This window comes from Lepidochelys kempii, chromosome 9 (assembly GCF_965140285.1).
Source record: "Lepidochelys kempii isolate rLepKem1 chromosome 9, rLepKem1.hap1, whole genome shotgun sequence".
In the NCBI taxonomy this organism is placed as follows: Eukaryota; Metazoa; Chordata; order Testudines; family Cheloniidae; genus Lepidochelys; species Lepidochelys kempii.
In genome coordinates this window covers 22,302,987-22,319,937 of record NC_136388.1, presented here as the reverse complement: position 1 = coordinate 22,319,937, position 16,951 = coordinate 22,302,987, and the positions used below count along the sequence as shown (strand labels likewise).

At 39.7% G+C, this 16,951-nt stretch overlaps 1 protein-coding gene across 5 annotated transcripts in view; it reads right to left on the bottom strand.

Annotated features, from left to right (window-relative positions):
- The window catches only part of IFT80 (intraflagellar transport 80), a 148,564-nt gene that overhangs the window by 43,988 nt on the left and 87,625 nt on the right, over nucleotides 1-16,951 (bottom strand). For all 5 annotated transcript variants that reach the window (XM_073359524.2, XM_073359525.2, XM_073359527.2 and 2 more), the window contains one exon: nucleotides 2,226-2,405. In XM_073359524.2, the coding sequence (XP_073215625.1) occupies nucleotides 2,226-2,405 (180 nt within the window). The remainder of the gene's footprint in view (nucleotides 1-2,225; nucleotides 2,406-16,951) is intronic.

The window sequence follows — 16,951 nt, the reverse complement described above, 5'->3', positions numbered from 1 at the left end:
TCTTAATGAGTCTCCTGCAATCAGGCATAGAAATGGCCCTGTAGGCCAAGCAACATGGCAGAACCAGATTATGTTTTTCAATAAGGCACAGTTTTTGGGAAATGTAGGGGAACTTGTCTCCCCAACTTCTTCAGTATTGAATTCTTTGACATGGTGGGAGGAAAAAGGGTAGATTTCTCAGATGTGGAACAGATTTTTTACATTGAAGATTCCAGCCTGTCAGGATAGAGAACCCACTGGAGGGCTCACTGAGCACTTAGGATGTTATGCTGAGAATCCTTACACATTTTGGAATTGAGGTCTGTCAGGAGAGTTCCAATGAAATTCAGCTCTTTTCTGTTAGAGGAGTAAGTGCAAGTTAGGATTGACAATTCATCACCTGATCAAAAAATCATAGGCCCATTAGGGATAAAAAAAAATCTAAGGAAATTGAAAGAATGACACTTAATAGTAAAAAGATAACTGTGCAAATAATTCATGTACATGGGAGAGTGATCTCTTCAAACAAGGGTATTTTAGATGTTGTCCTACTGATGGTGGAAGCTGGGTTTGAACTTCTTCAGATCTGCAGCCAGCTACAAAACAAGGACTTAATGCAGTAGCTACCAAGATCCAGTGGCCACTCACATAGCTCCTAAAGAGATCTATCCTGACAGGCTCACAACTGCTGTCTCACTCCATAATGTCATTTGTTGTTGTAACACTGAGCAGGAGTTAGGGTTGCCTAGAGCTCTTGTATAGGCATCTCTTCGCTATTTAAATCAATGTAAAATAAAATAAACAAACATCCTGGATCAGGGTTAGCTATATTTCTCAAGTGTTTGCATATACAAAATCCCTAGAGGTTGCTAGACAGAACCATCTTTTACAAGTCAATGTCTGAGAATGAATGCAGAAATACAAATTTTGACCTGTGAAATTGTTTTTTGTGTTCCCAAACACTGATTCCTGATGTACCATCCAGAGGATAGAGGGGTAATATAGCTTTCTGTTGTTACAAGTTTTCCCAGTTACGTATTCAACATTAAAGAGTTCAGACTATAAGATGTTTAGGTGCTTAATTATTAATTTAGGAGACTAACTTCAGGCACCCAGGTTTGAAAATGATGGCCTGAACTCTAATTGGAAAAACTTGTAACAACAGAAAGTCTGTATTATCCCACTGTTGACTGGTTATGTTATGAGTCAGTGTCTGGGAACACAGAAGACATATTAGCAAGTCAAAATTCAAATTTCTGGATTCACTCCTAGATATTTAGGTGCCTAATTGTGGATTCAGGCCAGGATTTTCAAAAACAGGAGCCAAAATTTGAGCTCTATAAACTACAGTTAGGGGCATGCTTCATTTCTAACAGTGCTGATCACCCAGCAGCTCCCACAGATGTCAACAGGAAATGCTGAGTGCTCAGAACTTTATTGGGCCCTTATCTGATTTTCAAATATGGATTTAGGAGTTTTTGTTGTTGTTGTTGTTATTGTTTTTTCAAGTCTTAGCATTAGCAACTCAACTTTAGGCATCCAGATTTGAAAATTTCAATCTCAATGTTTTATTATTTTCCATGCATTAATTCCCTAAATCCTCACTAGGAGATAGTAAAAACAGCCTCTTAAAAGATATGTTACAATTTTTTTCCAAGCTTTGGAAAATTTGAACCAGCGACTGTAATATGGTGGAGCAGTGCAACAAAGGACACTAACACTCTTCATGATTGTGGTCAGCTGTAAGTTGCCAGTTTCCTCTTGATTGGAAATCCAAGAAGACAGATCCATTCATCATAGGGCCATAGAAAAATTAGTACCCGGACTGTAGCAATAGCCAGCGATGGTACAGCTCTATCAGTGGCAATCCACTAGTGTAGACATGATACTCAGCCCTGTCTACACTATTGCTTTATTGGTAATTACTGTATTATTATTTCTGATGTAAACAAGACCTATGACTCAATCCCGTATTCATGCCCCCACCCCACATAAAAGCAAGATGCTGTGATCCTTAAGTGAGCCAAGAGGCTGATGTAGTTCTGGGTCATGTGATTGTATACTCAAACACACACTCACATACCACTTGCTCATTCTGGCCTTTTTATAACGCAAAGGTATTCAGTCCTATCATTTATACTCTGCAAAAATTGTCCATTCACAATTATTTGTCTTTACTGAGTTACAATTGTGAGTCTTACATAAACAATCCTGAAGGTCAATTTTGCTGAACTTGTAACCCATACCTCCATAGTTCTTCTTTTAGTTAACGTTATTTCAAAGTTCTTCCACTCCCACCGTTGCTCCACGACATGGGCAAAAATCACATGTCCATTTCCACAAGCTCCTGCTATTTGAGTACCATCAATAGACCAAGCAATATTAAATATACTGCCAGTATTTGGTTTCTCTAAAGCATATGACCACTAATAAAAACAAAACAAACAAAAAAGAAAAGGAATCTTAATACTTTCTTTGAGCTTTTTATGAACAAATATTGCTCTAAACAAATGAATGCACTTATTTAAATTGTACTAATAAACTAATCAATGGAATGAGTTTCTTATTTTTGCAGGTATCATACAGAGGTCTGTTTCTTAGTAAGATGATTTGAAGACAGGAAGTACAGAAGTAAAAGAACCAAATACCACAACATTTGAAGCATATTAAGCAGAAAGTTATGCAGCCTAAATATATTTTAAATGTATTCAGGCATTCATAGAGCTAAGCAATCACTAAATAAAATTTAAACTGCAACTTCATTTACTTAAAAGCAACAGTACTGGTTATGTGGAACCAATGGACCAGATTCTCCAATAAGATGCAGCTGCTTTATACTGAATTGCTAGCAGTTTCTGAACCTAGAGCCAGCATGGCCCTAGCAGAATCAAACAGTGCAAGGGGAATCCTCTGGTGGTACACAGCCAGCCCCAGACTCCCACTGCCACTTCTCTTCTTGCTGACATAGGCAGGGAACAGCAAACCGCGGCCACTGGGAACTGTGGGTGGCCGTGCAAATGTAAACAACCAGTCTAGCGGCCCGCAGGTTGCCCACCACTGGTGTAAGGTGTATTGTTGGATTGAAAGAGGCATGGCCAGGATGTCTCTACACTATGCTGATCCCAAACTGTGCTTTTAGCCCTGATGGCCATTAACAGCCAGTAAACTGGAGCAGCCCTGAGGCTGCTGTAATTTACACCAGGGATTGCCCTGAACACAACAGCCAAGGATTGGGAAAGTGCTTTATGATACCACCTTTCCTTTCTTTGTCCTGAACTACACTGTGTGGAAATTGACTCTACACCAAGAACTGACCCAAGATATTAAAAGGAAAATAGATTTTGTTTTCAGCATCAAGAACTGATCAGTGACTGAATCATGAATATAGAATCCAAGATCTGTAACATTGAACTTAAAAAGAAAAGGAGTACTTGTGGCACCTTAGAGACTAACCCATGTATTTGAGCATAAGCTTTCGTGAGCTACAGCTCACTTCATCGGATGCATCTGATGAAGTGAGCTGTAGCTCACGAAAGCTTATGCTCAAATAAATTGGTTAGTCTCTAAGGTGCCACAAGTACTCCTTTTCTTTTTGCAAATACAGACTAACACGGCTGCTACTCTGAAACATTTAACTTGTGGAACTCACTACTACAAGATATAATTGAGGCTAAAAGCTTAGTAGGATTCCAAAAAGGAATAATAAGAACATCCACTGTTAAATGATATAGGATTAAAACCATTTAAGAAGTAATATAATGACCCATACTTTTGGGCAGTATTTTTTAAAGTGTGGGTATGACCCCTGGAAGATAGAGGATGTGAAGTATTGCAAAGGGCATGGAAAAATCTCTCTATTTTCCGCTAAAATCTCAGCTTTTAAGTAAGTCTCAAATTGCTATGGTTGTGTAGTAAACCTTTAAAACATGACCCAGGTGCAACTAATGCAGTAATGTCTGCCTAAATTTACACACAGCCTGAAACAATAGCTCTGAGGTGCCAACTGCCCTGTTCATTTCAATGAATATTAGCTCAGATGCCAAGGATGTTACTTACTAAATATCAACTCTGTGAAATACCTTACTGCTGAAAGCATGCAGTGAAGGAAAGGAAGTATCATTATGAAGATCTACCCAATCTACTGAGTGATTAGTCAGTCATTTTAGGTAGGCCTTTAATAACAAATGGCCAGGATGAAGGAGAATACAACTGGTTTCATTTTCCTTAATAGGGGCATCAACTTTCAAAAAGTTTGGGAAATGATGCTTTAGGGCACACCAGCCTCTTACTGACAGCGGTTAGGAATTGTTTTTCCCTAAGGACAGGTTATTTCATAAACTGTCTTATCATATTTCTTACACAGCTAGTAGTGACCACTGTCAGAATGTAATTCTGGAGTAGATGTACCACTGATTTGATCAGTTAGGGCAATTCCTATGTTCTCATACAAATACGAGGTTTCCCAATAAGTCTTATACACAATGTAGTTCTTATTAAATTTTAAAAAGTTAAAAATACAGGAATAGCTGACATTTGTATAACACTTTTCATCCAAAGATCCCAAAGTGCTCAAACTTTTAAAACTGATTTCAAAAACTGATTCAAAGATCATGTCACTCTTCACTAAAATACACAAGTGGGTCGACAGACCCTTTCAAAGGCAAAACATCCAGTTGCACAGTTCCTTCTACCATTATAATGGCATAATGCAGCACTGGTTCATTACTGAGTCACTAACTTCTCAGGACACCTCAGAAGTTTCCCAATCCCAGAAGTGGCCATGCCTGACTTGGCTTATTTTAAGCAATCTAAGGAGATCAGAACCTGATGTGGCATGGCCACATGCCAAACATCATACGTCAAGATTATTTCAGTTTCCATGAGAAAAAAAACAATGAAATAGTTTTCCTAAGGCACTAGAAATTTAAACAGTAAGTAAAATGTCACATTTTTGCTTGCAAACCTCGTTAATAGAAGCTTCCTCAGATGGGAATGCCCATCTGACTGACTTCCAGAAGAATATGTTTCTATTGAAAGAGACTGCAAAATTTCCAAGGATTTTATGGGCCTAACATATTTTCTTTCATCTCATTCTACTGCTTTATGTTGTCTATATTTATTTAAAGTTTATCAATCAGGTTTTATAAAATGGACCCAGCAAACATTGGAACAGCAGTCAGCTCTTAATGTTCTTTGATAACTTAAGTGATTTGCTTGCTTACAATGCACAAAAATTGTATTTAAGAACAAATAATTATTGTATTGCCCTCCTGACGTAGCTGGTTCAAATGTTATGCAAATATCCTGGGCGATCAGAGGAGGAGAAATCTTCCTTCATAGGCTATGGAGCAGCTTCGAAGAGGCTACTGCATACTAAAGGCTAAAGGAGCCCTTGTACCACCCTGTGATAGAACATAAGCTGGAAGATCTATGTAGTTACAATCTTCTGGCTCACCATTTCATTCCCCGACTTGCTTCCTGCACATTGCTGTATTCCCCAAATCCTGTCTATCTTGTCCAGTGGGAATGCAGCATTTCCAGTGTAATGGGGATGTAGGGACAGGATTTAACCCTTTACCATAGTCAAATTAAATATGTAGAAGATGTAGAGAGGGTTTTTTCCCCGTAAGCACACTTCTATCGTTTCCCCTATTCTTCCCCTCACCATAACTGTGACAATATTTTGACAATATTTGCATTAGCTCTAATTTTTCTTACTAGCCTCTCCCTGGCACAGACACCCAAGTCTTGTCCACCTTTTAAGGAGTATTTATTTGGTGACCAAATCATTTAAAAGAATGAATTCACTTGTTTTTAAAATTTGGGGACAAGTCCATAGCGTTCAAGACAGTTCCTAAAAATGGCCACTCAATTAGGTCAGAGATTCTCTATATCAAGAAATAACAGCTTCTCTACACTAAAAGAAAACAAGGCATGTTCACATTTCTTTGACCAGGCCAAGTTTGTGCAATTGAAAGTATGTCATCAATTATCAGAAGATTGCCTTCCAGTAACAGAGTGCACCTGATCTTTAGGTATTATTAATCCCTTGACTTCTTCTTTTTAACAAAATTTTAACAAATTCATAATAGAAACTATTGGAAATATCTACTGTCATCTATGGCTTTGCCTCCAGCTCTTAGTTTTATCACATTTCACAGTACATCACACTTTGCAGCAGTTCTGGCTCCCTATTCTTCATATCCACCTCCTGGAGCTGTATCTCACATCTGCTGCTGCTCTAGAAAACAGCCAAAGTAGCCATCACCTAGGAAGGGGGAGTGGGAGTGAAAAGTGCTTGTGAGTGGCATGCACTGTGCATGTGTGTGGTGATGTCACCATGCATGGCCACATCTACTCTGAAGCTGTTGAGCTCCCTGCTGATGATACATTGAGGATTCAGCCCAAAGTTCTCCTGGCTGCCACTGCCACATTCCACAGCTCTTGAGAGGTCAAAAAGGAAACAAAAATGGGGTAAACAAATAGAAGAGACAAAGGCACAGGAGGCATGGCAGGAGAAACAAATGGAGGGGAAACAAGGGGGAAGCAAACAGGTGTTCCACATGTTAGCCTTTTGTCACGTTCTGATGCTTTGTCTCTCACACTGGCAGGTCTGCATATTGAACGTCATGGATTGCTCTCCTTGTGTATTAGTATGATGGTAACTTACTGCATGTTTTCTGGGAGACTCTCCTTTTCTACAATTACAGCAAATACTCTACCTAATAAAAAGCCAGATTGTGAACTCATTGCTCCCACTGGTGAAAAGTTACTCATAGAAACAGTCCTACTGGAGTCAATGAGACTACTTGTGCAAGTAATTGCTCACTAATGAGAGTTAGGGGATCACAGTCTAGGAATAAGCTCTGCCCAAAAGTTTTAGAGGATATCTATGCAGCCAAATTCTTTATTGGGCTTTTCCCATCCTTTCAACTTTTTACAGCCCTTTCATTCTCCATTAAAGTTACTGGCTCTTCTAACCTAATTGCATCTTCCAGCAGAACTGGCAGTTGTCCTATTTTCCCTCCTCTACAGTTTTTACAATAGGCCACAAAGGGACATAGTCTGACACAATAATACTGTCAATACAAACTTTATACACCTTGTCCAAATGATTACAGTCTTCAATCATAAGATTAATTCTAGAGTATGAAAATTGACTATCCATATATAATGTTTAGTCATTTTTCATTGGGCGCATATATACAGTATTTATAAAACTAATTTCTTGCCTACTGAGACAAGTATTTATCTACTCTCTATCAGTTAAATTCTGTATTACTTGAAATGAGAGGGTTTTTTTGCTTCTGACTAGAACAGCAACTCTTGTTTTTTTCTTTTTACAAAACAGAACAAACTAAAAATAGGATGGCTTTGAGATATAACCATCTCTTCTCTGGAAAGATGAGCTTCTTATACAGTTACATTACATTCTATTTTTAAGGTAATTCAGTACCCTTTTTTCCTTTACTATATTTTAAGCCCATTAACATTCCAAGAAGTAATTTTATAAGTACTAATAGTTTCCATTATATGGTAGATGCAGGTAAAGGTGTTCAAACCAAAATTTGTCTTTCAAAAAAATTTGTGGCGTTAACTCAGTTATGAGAGACCTTTATTAAATTGTTTGTCAACAAAGATAAACAGAGATAAGGGAATAATCTTTGTATATTTCTCAAACTCAGTAAGGAAAGGACTTCCCTTCCTTTCCTTTCCCTTCCCTTCTGGGATAAACTGATTAAATTTATATCTCAAGCCTAATTTTGTTCTTTCCCTTGGTCCCATATCCTTTTTTTAAAAAAAATTATCCTCCCAATTCAGAACTTTATTCCCTATTTCTCTCACCTGTCTCGAAACTTACTTTCTTTAACTGAATTTTTACATCTCTACCAGTCATTTGGTACCTTTTAAAAGTCTAACAGAACGTGATGAATCATTCCTAAATTCTTAATTCACCAATGGAATAGCTTCTGAAATATACCTTTCCACTCTTAACATTAGTTGTGCACATTAGATTGTAACAACATATTTCAAATTAACATCATTTTAAGTTTTCAGGACACTGAGTTTCAGATAAAATGTAGCTTAAAAACATTAGAAGAATTTCCAAGCCATGACTTGACAACTGTTTTCTCTTTCCTCCCATATCTCAGAAACACAGTTTTTGTACAAATCATCTCCAAATTTGGGAGTAGGAGGGTAGGGGTTGAAATGTCCATTGGCCACACATCAAACAAGCAAAATAATCTTTTTTTGTAGATTCTCGAAAGGGCTATAATGAGAAACAAGTCTCAATCTTGACTACAGAGAGACCACAGCCTCCCCATAATGATTTACTTGAATATAAAAAGGGATTTAAACAATTATTAGACATTTCTTAGTCAATATTTTAAATAAAATTTATTAAACTATATTTTAAAGCTCTCAGGAGAACTAAATCAGTCAGGAAGAAAAACTGACTGAAGTTAAATGAAGACATTGAATTCTAATGACTTTTGGATACAAGGTCCTCTTCCAAAGGAGAAATAGTTGAAAAATGCTTACCTAATGTTTTTAACACATTTAGCACTCTGATTTCTTTTGCAGTACACATAAAATCCCCAAAATGTCAAGTTCTTCATACACTTAAAGTCATCATATGATTTATATAAAATTAAATCATAAACATTTAAATAAAGATAATGCTCATGAAGATTCAGAGTTAGAGATGAAATTCAATCTCTTTATTGTGCCTATGATTTGTAGTATACTGTATGAAACCTCCTACTGTTCTTAAGCACAACAGGGTGAGCAAAGGATAGAATATAAGCACTAATTGAATTTCTGAACTCAAGGACTCAGTGCAGAGTGATAAAGCCTCACAGACATGCCATGGACTGCCCCTGCTCTGCAGCTGTGGAAGGTAATTGTGATTCTTTGGGAAAAATCCATAGCCTTCTCTTCTGCATAGATGGAATGAATTCCTTATTAGGCATACTGTACCAGTCCCTTCTACAGCACAGTCCTTAACTTCTGTCTGACTTCCATATATGGCAAATGAAGGCTCTTGAGACACAGGTCAAATTATTCTAATGAGCAGATTCAGAGAAAGTCCTAAGGCTGGGGTATATTCTATCACAGCTGACCAGATGTCATCAATTTGAGGGAAGGAAAATTTTAAAGAAGCATTGTCTCTAAGTTAGTTGTTGGGCTCCACCCAACTGATAGGTTTGTTTCTGAGATCAGTCAGTCATTTGCCTTTACCTCTTAGTAACAATGAGGAGCTTGATGTAAATAGCTCTCCTTGGCCAATAGCAAGAATAGATTTGTCTATTAGGGAAGAAATGAGCACTAATGGGGCCCATAAAAGATCTGAAGAACTAAAAGAAAATATGGTTTGCAGTTTACCTTTTTGATGTACAGAAGATACAATCTCCCCCCTGATAACATACAGAAGATATTATTTATTATTTTTATAGTCCTCAGACTAGAAATCCCTTTGGGATTTGTAAAGGGGTTTGCTCATTGCAGAAGTACCAATTTGCTGTAATTCTAGGCCAGGAGTGGCATACCAGCTATCTTTTGGTCTGGTGCCACTGCCGACAGGCACTCTGTTGCTGTGGTGGTCTATCTTTTTGTAACTGGGCCCTCTGGCCAGTTCATGATATTTATGTCCACCCTTTTTGGGGTGGCAGAGAGTCCAACCAAGCTATAGTCCAATGACCTTATAGTAGGTCTTTCATCTGTCTCCGGGCCCCATGGTCCTTACACCCCTTACTTCAAGGGATGCCACCGTACCTTCCTTGGTGGCTGGTAGGGCAACACAGGCTCTCCCTCTATCTGCGTTCCTGCCCAGGGATCCTGTAGCTGGCAGCCAGGGTCTACTCCCTCAGATTCCTTGCTGCCTCCCTGGACCATTTCCTACCTTTTCTATCCACCAGAGAGTGACTGCAGACTCGCTCCCTGCAGCCCCTTTCTTCTATAAACTTTCTGACTTTATAATCACCACTCAGCCACTCCTCAGCAGGACCAATTACATCACCAATTAAGCCTGACTTTCTTGCTGTCTCTCTTGAAGGTGCTTCCAGGCATGTTACTTGGCCCCTCAGTCCCACATTAACCACTTCAGGGCCTGTGTGGGATATCCACCCCATCACAAGATTTTATAAAGTCATCTGAACGATGTAGTTATCGAAATGAAATGGGTAGATTCTACGATTAAGTCAAATATGCTGTGAAATATTTTCATATTGCAATATTAAGAACTTTCTAATGCAAACTTGAAAAATCCTAGTTTTAATTCTGTGTTCTAAATTATCTCAATATCAGCCCTATGCCATTCTTTTATTATGCAGGGTGTTATAGCATTTCTGTATTCTCTTAAGATGTGTAGTATATCCCTCATCATGTACATTCTACCATAATAAATATAAAATCACTTAACCATGTTAAAATGAAAGATAGAAATGAAGGATTTTAACTAAAAAATTAGCATATAATTCTTAAATGCAATAAATGAATGAAAATATGAGCATATGGAAGCAAATGGACATACTACCCATAGCTGCAGCATTGCAATGCTATAATACCATACTTCAGCATTACTGCTTTGTTGGTGCTTTGATTATGTCATGTTTAATCCATTTCAATGGAGTAACTCAAGAAAAAAAACAGCAGCAGTTAATATTACCTATCATAAGCATCCTTTTTCTGTTAACACAATATAGTCAAAAAGATTAAGTATAGGACACAAACTGAAGAATTACTCTTTGAAGTCTAGATACTACAACCATTATATTGTTTATAACAACGATAGCTCTAAGACCCAAGTAGGTAGGTAGGATCTAGTTAGCTGTGACAACCAGACACAATGTACTTAATTAAGTACTATTATCCCAGGCACAAGTCCTTCAGTGAATATAGAAAAAAAGGATTTCCTTTTGTTTCAAACAATTAAAGTACTTGACATCTAAAAAGAATAACAGTATGATTTAGTCAACTTTACATAGGATGGCTATATCACTTCTGGCTAATCTTTTTCAAGGTTATGATTAGTACAAAAACATGGAATTCTATAATGGGAATGCTGACCGTAACTAAACTGGCATTACTAAGCATCAGTATAACATTGAAACCTGTGTAGTACATGTCTCAATTCTTTCATAACACCTTTCTTTTGGACATGAGGGGAAACATGAGATCTTCTCTTGGATCATCATTAATGCTACTCCATAGGTAAGACAGCAGAATGGATAAACAGCAAAGAAGTGTACACTTGTGCCACTTAATCTCCCACTTTACACAAACTAAGACAAGCATGTCACGTCCATGTCAGGTTCTGATCTGCTCTGGACCCTGGCAAGTTTAACAACTTTCAAGTCCTTAGGGTTGCAGAGCATTTTTCTGTTTAAAAACGATTTCATACGTAAGAAAAATGCTAGAGTGAATAATATCAAAGTTCTGTATTTTCATGATTTTCAAAGAACTTTTCAAACTTTTTTTCATGGTTTCATGATTTTCAAAGAACTTAAGGCTCCCTTGTCACTAAACTGTCCATAGCTTTGTAATGTTAATAGTACAATCTTCACTCTATGGTACAGACCAACGAGGTGATAACTTGTTATTACCATTTTCCACAGAAATAAAGGCTGCTACCCACTGGAGCTACTAAGGTGATCAGTAGCTATTCCACTGTTCAGCAAATGGGAAGGACTATTTAAAAGGCCAGGGAAAGCAGAATTTCCAAAATTTCAGTAGAGAATGAACTCAAAAAATGGAAATATTTTTACTCAAGAATTTACTTTCTGCTAGCAGCATCTCCCACCATTCTGATCTGTATGGGCGTTCCCCTTCCTGTCTGCAGTTTCCAGAGGTAATTGAAAGCTGCAGCACAGCCTTGCTGGCCATGCCCTCTTCTCTGGCCTCCATCAGATGATTCATTCCAAAGCTGTGTAGAAAACTTATAAAAAATAATTAGTAATGATAGTTGCTTCTTGGCACTGGAATTATATACAGTAGGTCACTGCCCATATGGTAACTATGCAAATAAAATGTTGACCCTTGGCTGAAAAGCCATCCAAGGTGGCTAGAATTGTTGGAGATGCGGCTATCAGAAAAAAAATCATCAGATAAGAAATTTTCCATTCATTAGCCCAGTATCTCCCACAATTCTGATATATATGGGAAGTAGCAAGAAATGAGTTGGGGTAGGGAGGGATAAGAGACTGAACAGAAAGAAACAGAAAAGACACCCCTCCCACACACGGCAAGGTTTTCACTGGTCCACTACCTGCAGCACCTTCCTGCCAAAGAAGGCCTCTCCAGAAGACAGAGTTCACTCTATAATGTCTGATAAAGGTCTTAGCCGATGACCATGACTCTGCAGATCTCTGTGGTGGAAGCTCATGCTCTTTCAGCTCATGAGTTTCCCATGGATTTTCTGGAATAGAAATCCCAAACATCTTGTATGCCACAACAATGCACAGTCTGATTCATCTGGCAAGGTATAGCTTAGATATTCTGAGGCCTTGACACCTCTGGTAAAAGGAAATGAACAGGGAGCCCAATCTCCTTGTGGATTCTGAACATTTTAAGTAAATCTTTAGTGCTCTTTTTTGATATCCAAGATGCACCACGATTTCCCAGTCAGGTGCTGTGGTGTTGGCCAGAATGAAGGAAGGGTAATTTCCTGCAAGTCATGGAAAGGAGAATTCACCTTAGGCAAGAACATTTCTGGAGTTCTTACCATCACCGTGTCATCATGGAACACACACAGTATCTTGCATGGATAAAGCTGCTGGTTCTGAAACTCATCTAGCAGACATGATGGCGACCAGAAAGCAGGTTTTGATGGAGAGGTAAAATGCTGACATAGATATCAGAGGTTCGAAGGGATGGGTAGTTAGGGCTTTCAACACCAGTGGTAGGTCCCACTTAGGGAAGATTGGTCTGACCACTGGTCTGGCCACTCTGACTTCTCTGAAGAATCTGGATACATGAGGGTTCTCAGCCAAGGAGCCCAAGGCTCCTACAAATAGTATGCTACTAAGGCCTGATACACGGTATGCTATAGTGCTGGGCTGAAGTCTCTTAACCACATCTTCTTGATGGAAGTTCAGAATAACTGGAATCCTGGGATCCTTTGGGATTTGCTTTGCAGTCTTGGCACCAAAAACTGAATTTGGCCCAGATGAAGGAATTGGCTTTTAGTATGGAAATTCTCCTGGAAGAAGAGCAGAGTCCTAATAATTTTGGGTGATCGGCTGAGGGCAGCTAACGCTGCCCTTTCAACAGCCTGGCAGTGAGTTGAAGATGCTCTGCATCTGGATGGAGGAATGAGCGTTGGTGAAGCATGTCTGGTCTTGCTGGTAACAGCAATAGGGTTGCAGTTTTAGTCCTATCAGACTGGAAAACCAAGGTTTCCTTGGTCAGCACAGCACTAGCACTATTACATTTGCTCCTTCTCACCTTATCTTTTGGATCACATTCTGTAGGAGAGGGAAGGAAGGAAATGCGTATAGCAGGCCTTGTGGCTATCTGTGTGACAGAACATTTGTCTCCATACACTTGGGTTTCCCTGGTGCAGTATTTTGATCGCTTTGTTTTCTTGCCATTGGCAAACAGGATGACTGGACGGAGATCAAACTTCTGCAAGATCAAGTTGAAGATCTCTTGGTTTAGGCACCATTCGGAGTTGTTGACTTTGAATCAGCTGAGCCAGTCTGCCTTTTGGTTCACCTCTTTTTTTATTTGGATCACTTTTAGGGAAGGAAGAGTTTTTTCGGCCCAATTCCATTATCTCTGTCACTTCTGCATGTACAGCTGTGCTCTTTGTTCCTTCTAGGTTATGTATGCAATCATGCTCATGTCTGACTAGACCAGGTCATGGTTTCCCTCTAGGTAGCTCTGGAAGCTCAGCAGAACTAGCTTAACAGCTCAGGTCCAAGTGATGGAGGCCCAGGAAAACAAATCACAGCATCAGAGTACTCTGTGCTGTTCTGGATCCAGATGTGCTTCCCATCCCTTTAAGCTGGAGTCGGTGGTGAGAACTTGAGGGTCTGAAGGGCCTATGCAGAGACTCCTGCTGATATTTTCTGGGACTGTCTGCTATCCCAGGGAGTCGAAGACCTGGATCGGGACTAGTACCTGACTTTGCATTCACTCTGGGGCCTGGTCACATAATGATGTGTGACTTCACCCACTGGTGAAATGCTATGCATGAGACCAGGAGACCCAGTAGCTAAAGACACTGACCTACAGTTTGTCTCATGCATGTGATCAGCAAAAGTATCTGATCCTGGATCTTCTGAAATCTGTCTACTGGGTAGATCTTCGCCATCAAAGGGTCTATTTCTATGCCCAGGTGAATAATCCTTGTTGAGGGAATCCAGGAACTTTTCTTGGTGTTTATTATGAATTCATTGCTTGCAGGAGATCCAGATTCTAGACTGTGGAACTGCATGCTGCTGCCTGGGATGGGTGCCCAGGACTATAAGCCACTTTATACCCCCCTGCCTCCAGCAAGAGGAAGATTTGCTTGTGCTTTATGGGGTGTCAGCTCCCTGAAATCACCAGTCCATTAGTTCCCAAACAATTTAGTCAGGGCTCTGCAAGCCCTTACTTTGCCGTGCAGGTTAATAATACGTGCACCCTAATCCCCTGCAGTGTCCAGCCCTTTACCACTTCACACTCACAGAAATTACCAGGTAAGCTGTACCCAAAGGAACAGTGCACACACCAGCTTGCTTGATTCAACTGAAGATCAGGTCCATTGTAACATCACAGCACTGAGATATATTTATAGTAAAAATAAGCATAAGCTTGTTATCAAAGGCTAAGATTTAAGAGATAGTGAGTAAGAATAACACAGAAACAGAAATGGTTATATATAAAACAAAAAATATACTATGCTTCCTAGAGTCTAACCTTAACTTTAACAGGCTAAGCCTTTTTCTAAAGTAGTTTATCTCCCCTAAAGCAATCACTCAGTGTCTCCAACCAACATGGCTGGGATCCCTCTTTAATGAATGCAAAAAGCACTGTCCTTTTTGCTTCCTCAGTGAAGGATAAAGAGGTGTTCTTCGACCTTCTGCTTATATCCTCAAAGTTGAATGTTTTGTCCCCATGTTCAGGATAACTCCCCATGGTTTATTCCCTGGTGTTCTGGCTCCACGTTGCCTTCATAGTCTCATGTTGACATCAAATGCAAATGGACCTCTATTGTGTTGGATTACAATGCTTATTTTACATATGAACTCAGGCAGATGTGGAATATACACCCTTTGTCTGGTCAAAACCGGCTTGTCAACCCTGCTTTGATTCAGACTTTAAAACATTTTTTTCAGTATGTACGCACAACTCCTTAATCATCATCCATACATACATCCTGCAATGATTATGAGGATTAGTATGACATAAGCTTTTATTAGAGGCCTCACTTGACCCTCTTTGAATAAATACTATGAAGCAATGCATTGGGAGTAGTGAATTTGTCATGCCTGTCAGGAGTTACAGTTACAGAACAGTGATCTCTTTGCTAGCTGGCACTTAGAAGTTCTTAGGGTCACACCTTGCCCTAGGCCCTCTAGGAATTCCCCTGATGGGAGGGTGCGGGGGTGTCTCATTGCCAGAGTTCTGTGCCTCAAGTTGTGAAGAAAGGGGCTAGTTATAAGCTCTCCTTCTTTCCCTAGAGAACTTGGGAACCATTCAGGACTCGGGGAGGATCTTATGTTTGTGGTCCTGTATTGCCCCTGGACCAGCTGAACAAAGTCCTCCTCATCCTTAGAGCCTCTGCCTTTTCTGCTCTGTCTCTCCTTGCTTGGCTTTTTTGTGGTGGAGTCTTGGTTTATTCAGGTGGTAAGAAACTCACCATGCCTGTCTGACTCAAGGCTCCATTCCCTTCCAGTGCTAGGGTCCCTGTCTGAGAATAGGCAGGGCACAATTCACCCTTTGGAGAGCCCATTAAAGCTGCCTCGCAGTTGGAGCACCCTTTCAACTTAGCCCAGTGCTCAGGCAGCTGCTCTGCCATACCTGACAGAGCGCAGAGGAACCCAGCAGGGAGATGCTGCAGTGAGGACTCTGGTGGTTGCAACCACCGGGAGGCTGAATACCCAGTCCAGGAGGAGGAGAGAAAAGAGAAGGCTGCTTGCTACTGCCTGAAAACAAACAAAATAAAAAGGCAAAGGAAATGTCAGGAGCAAAGAGAACTGCCACTGACTGCTACTGCAGAGGCAGAAGATTTAGGGGTAAACCAGAGAAGGGGCCATGGCCAACATGGTTTGTGCTGCAGCCTTGAACTGCCTCCAGAAACTTCTGATAAGGAGGGAATACCTCATACCCCATGTCAGAATTGTGGGAGATGCTGACTTGCAGAATATGAAAGTGTTTGTCTGCATTAGTTTTCACCCTCTTGAAATTACCACCAGTGTACTCTTACTAACATTAGGTTTGTCTTACATTATCTGCTGTGTAAATGCAGTTTGCAGAAGTTATTTAATTGGATGAAGGTTTTTTTTCCATTCATTAAATCAATTTAGGATTCAATCCTGCTCCATTTAATTCATTGACTTCAAAGGAGCAGGATGTGGCCTTCAGCGTGTTTGTTCTGTTACTTCTTGTTTCCCTTCATTCACTAACTTCATTTTGGCTTGAACATCCTTCTCTATTCACACACAGTGGTTTAGGTCCTGACAGTGCTGAGTACCTTCTAGGAAATATTGAGCACCCTCAACAACCCTTAAACGCACTTATCTCCCAGCAGATGCTCAGCATGTCACAAACTTGGGCTACTAGTTTCCCCTGAGGATCCATTAACATGTGTTTCTATAAATTCATGCTCTCTCAGTTACAGCTGTTTACACTGTGCACATGTTCCATGTAACTTACATGCAAACTAATCTTACAGTGGATTTAAGTTGCTCATCAATAATGAATTCAATAATTTATTTATTTAAATATTACAAAATGAGTCAGCAAATAAATAATTGGCAGAAGT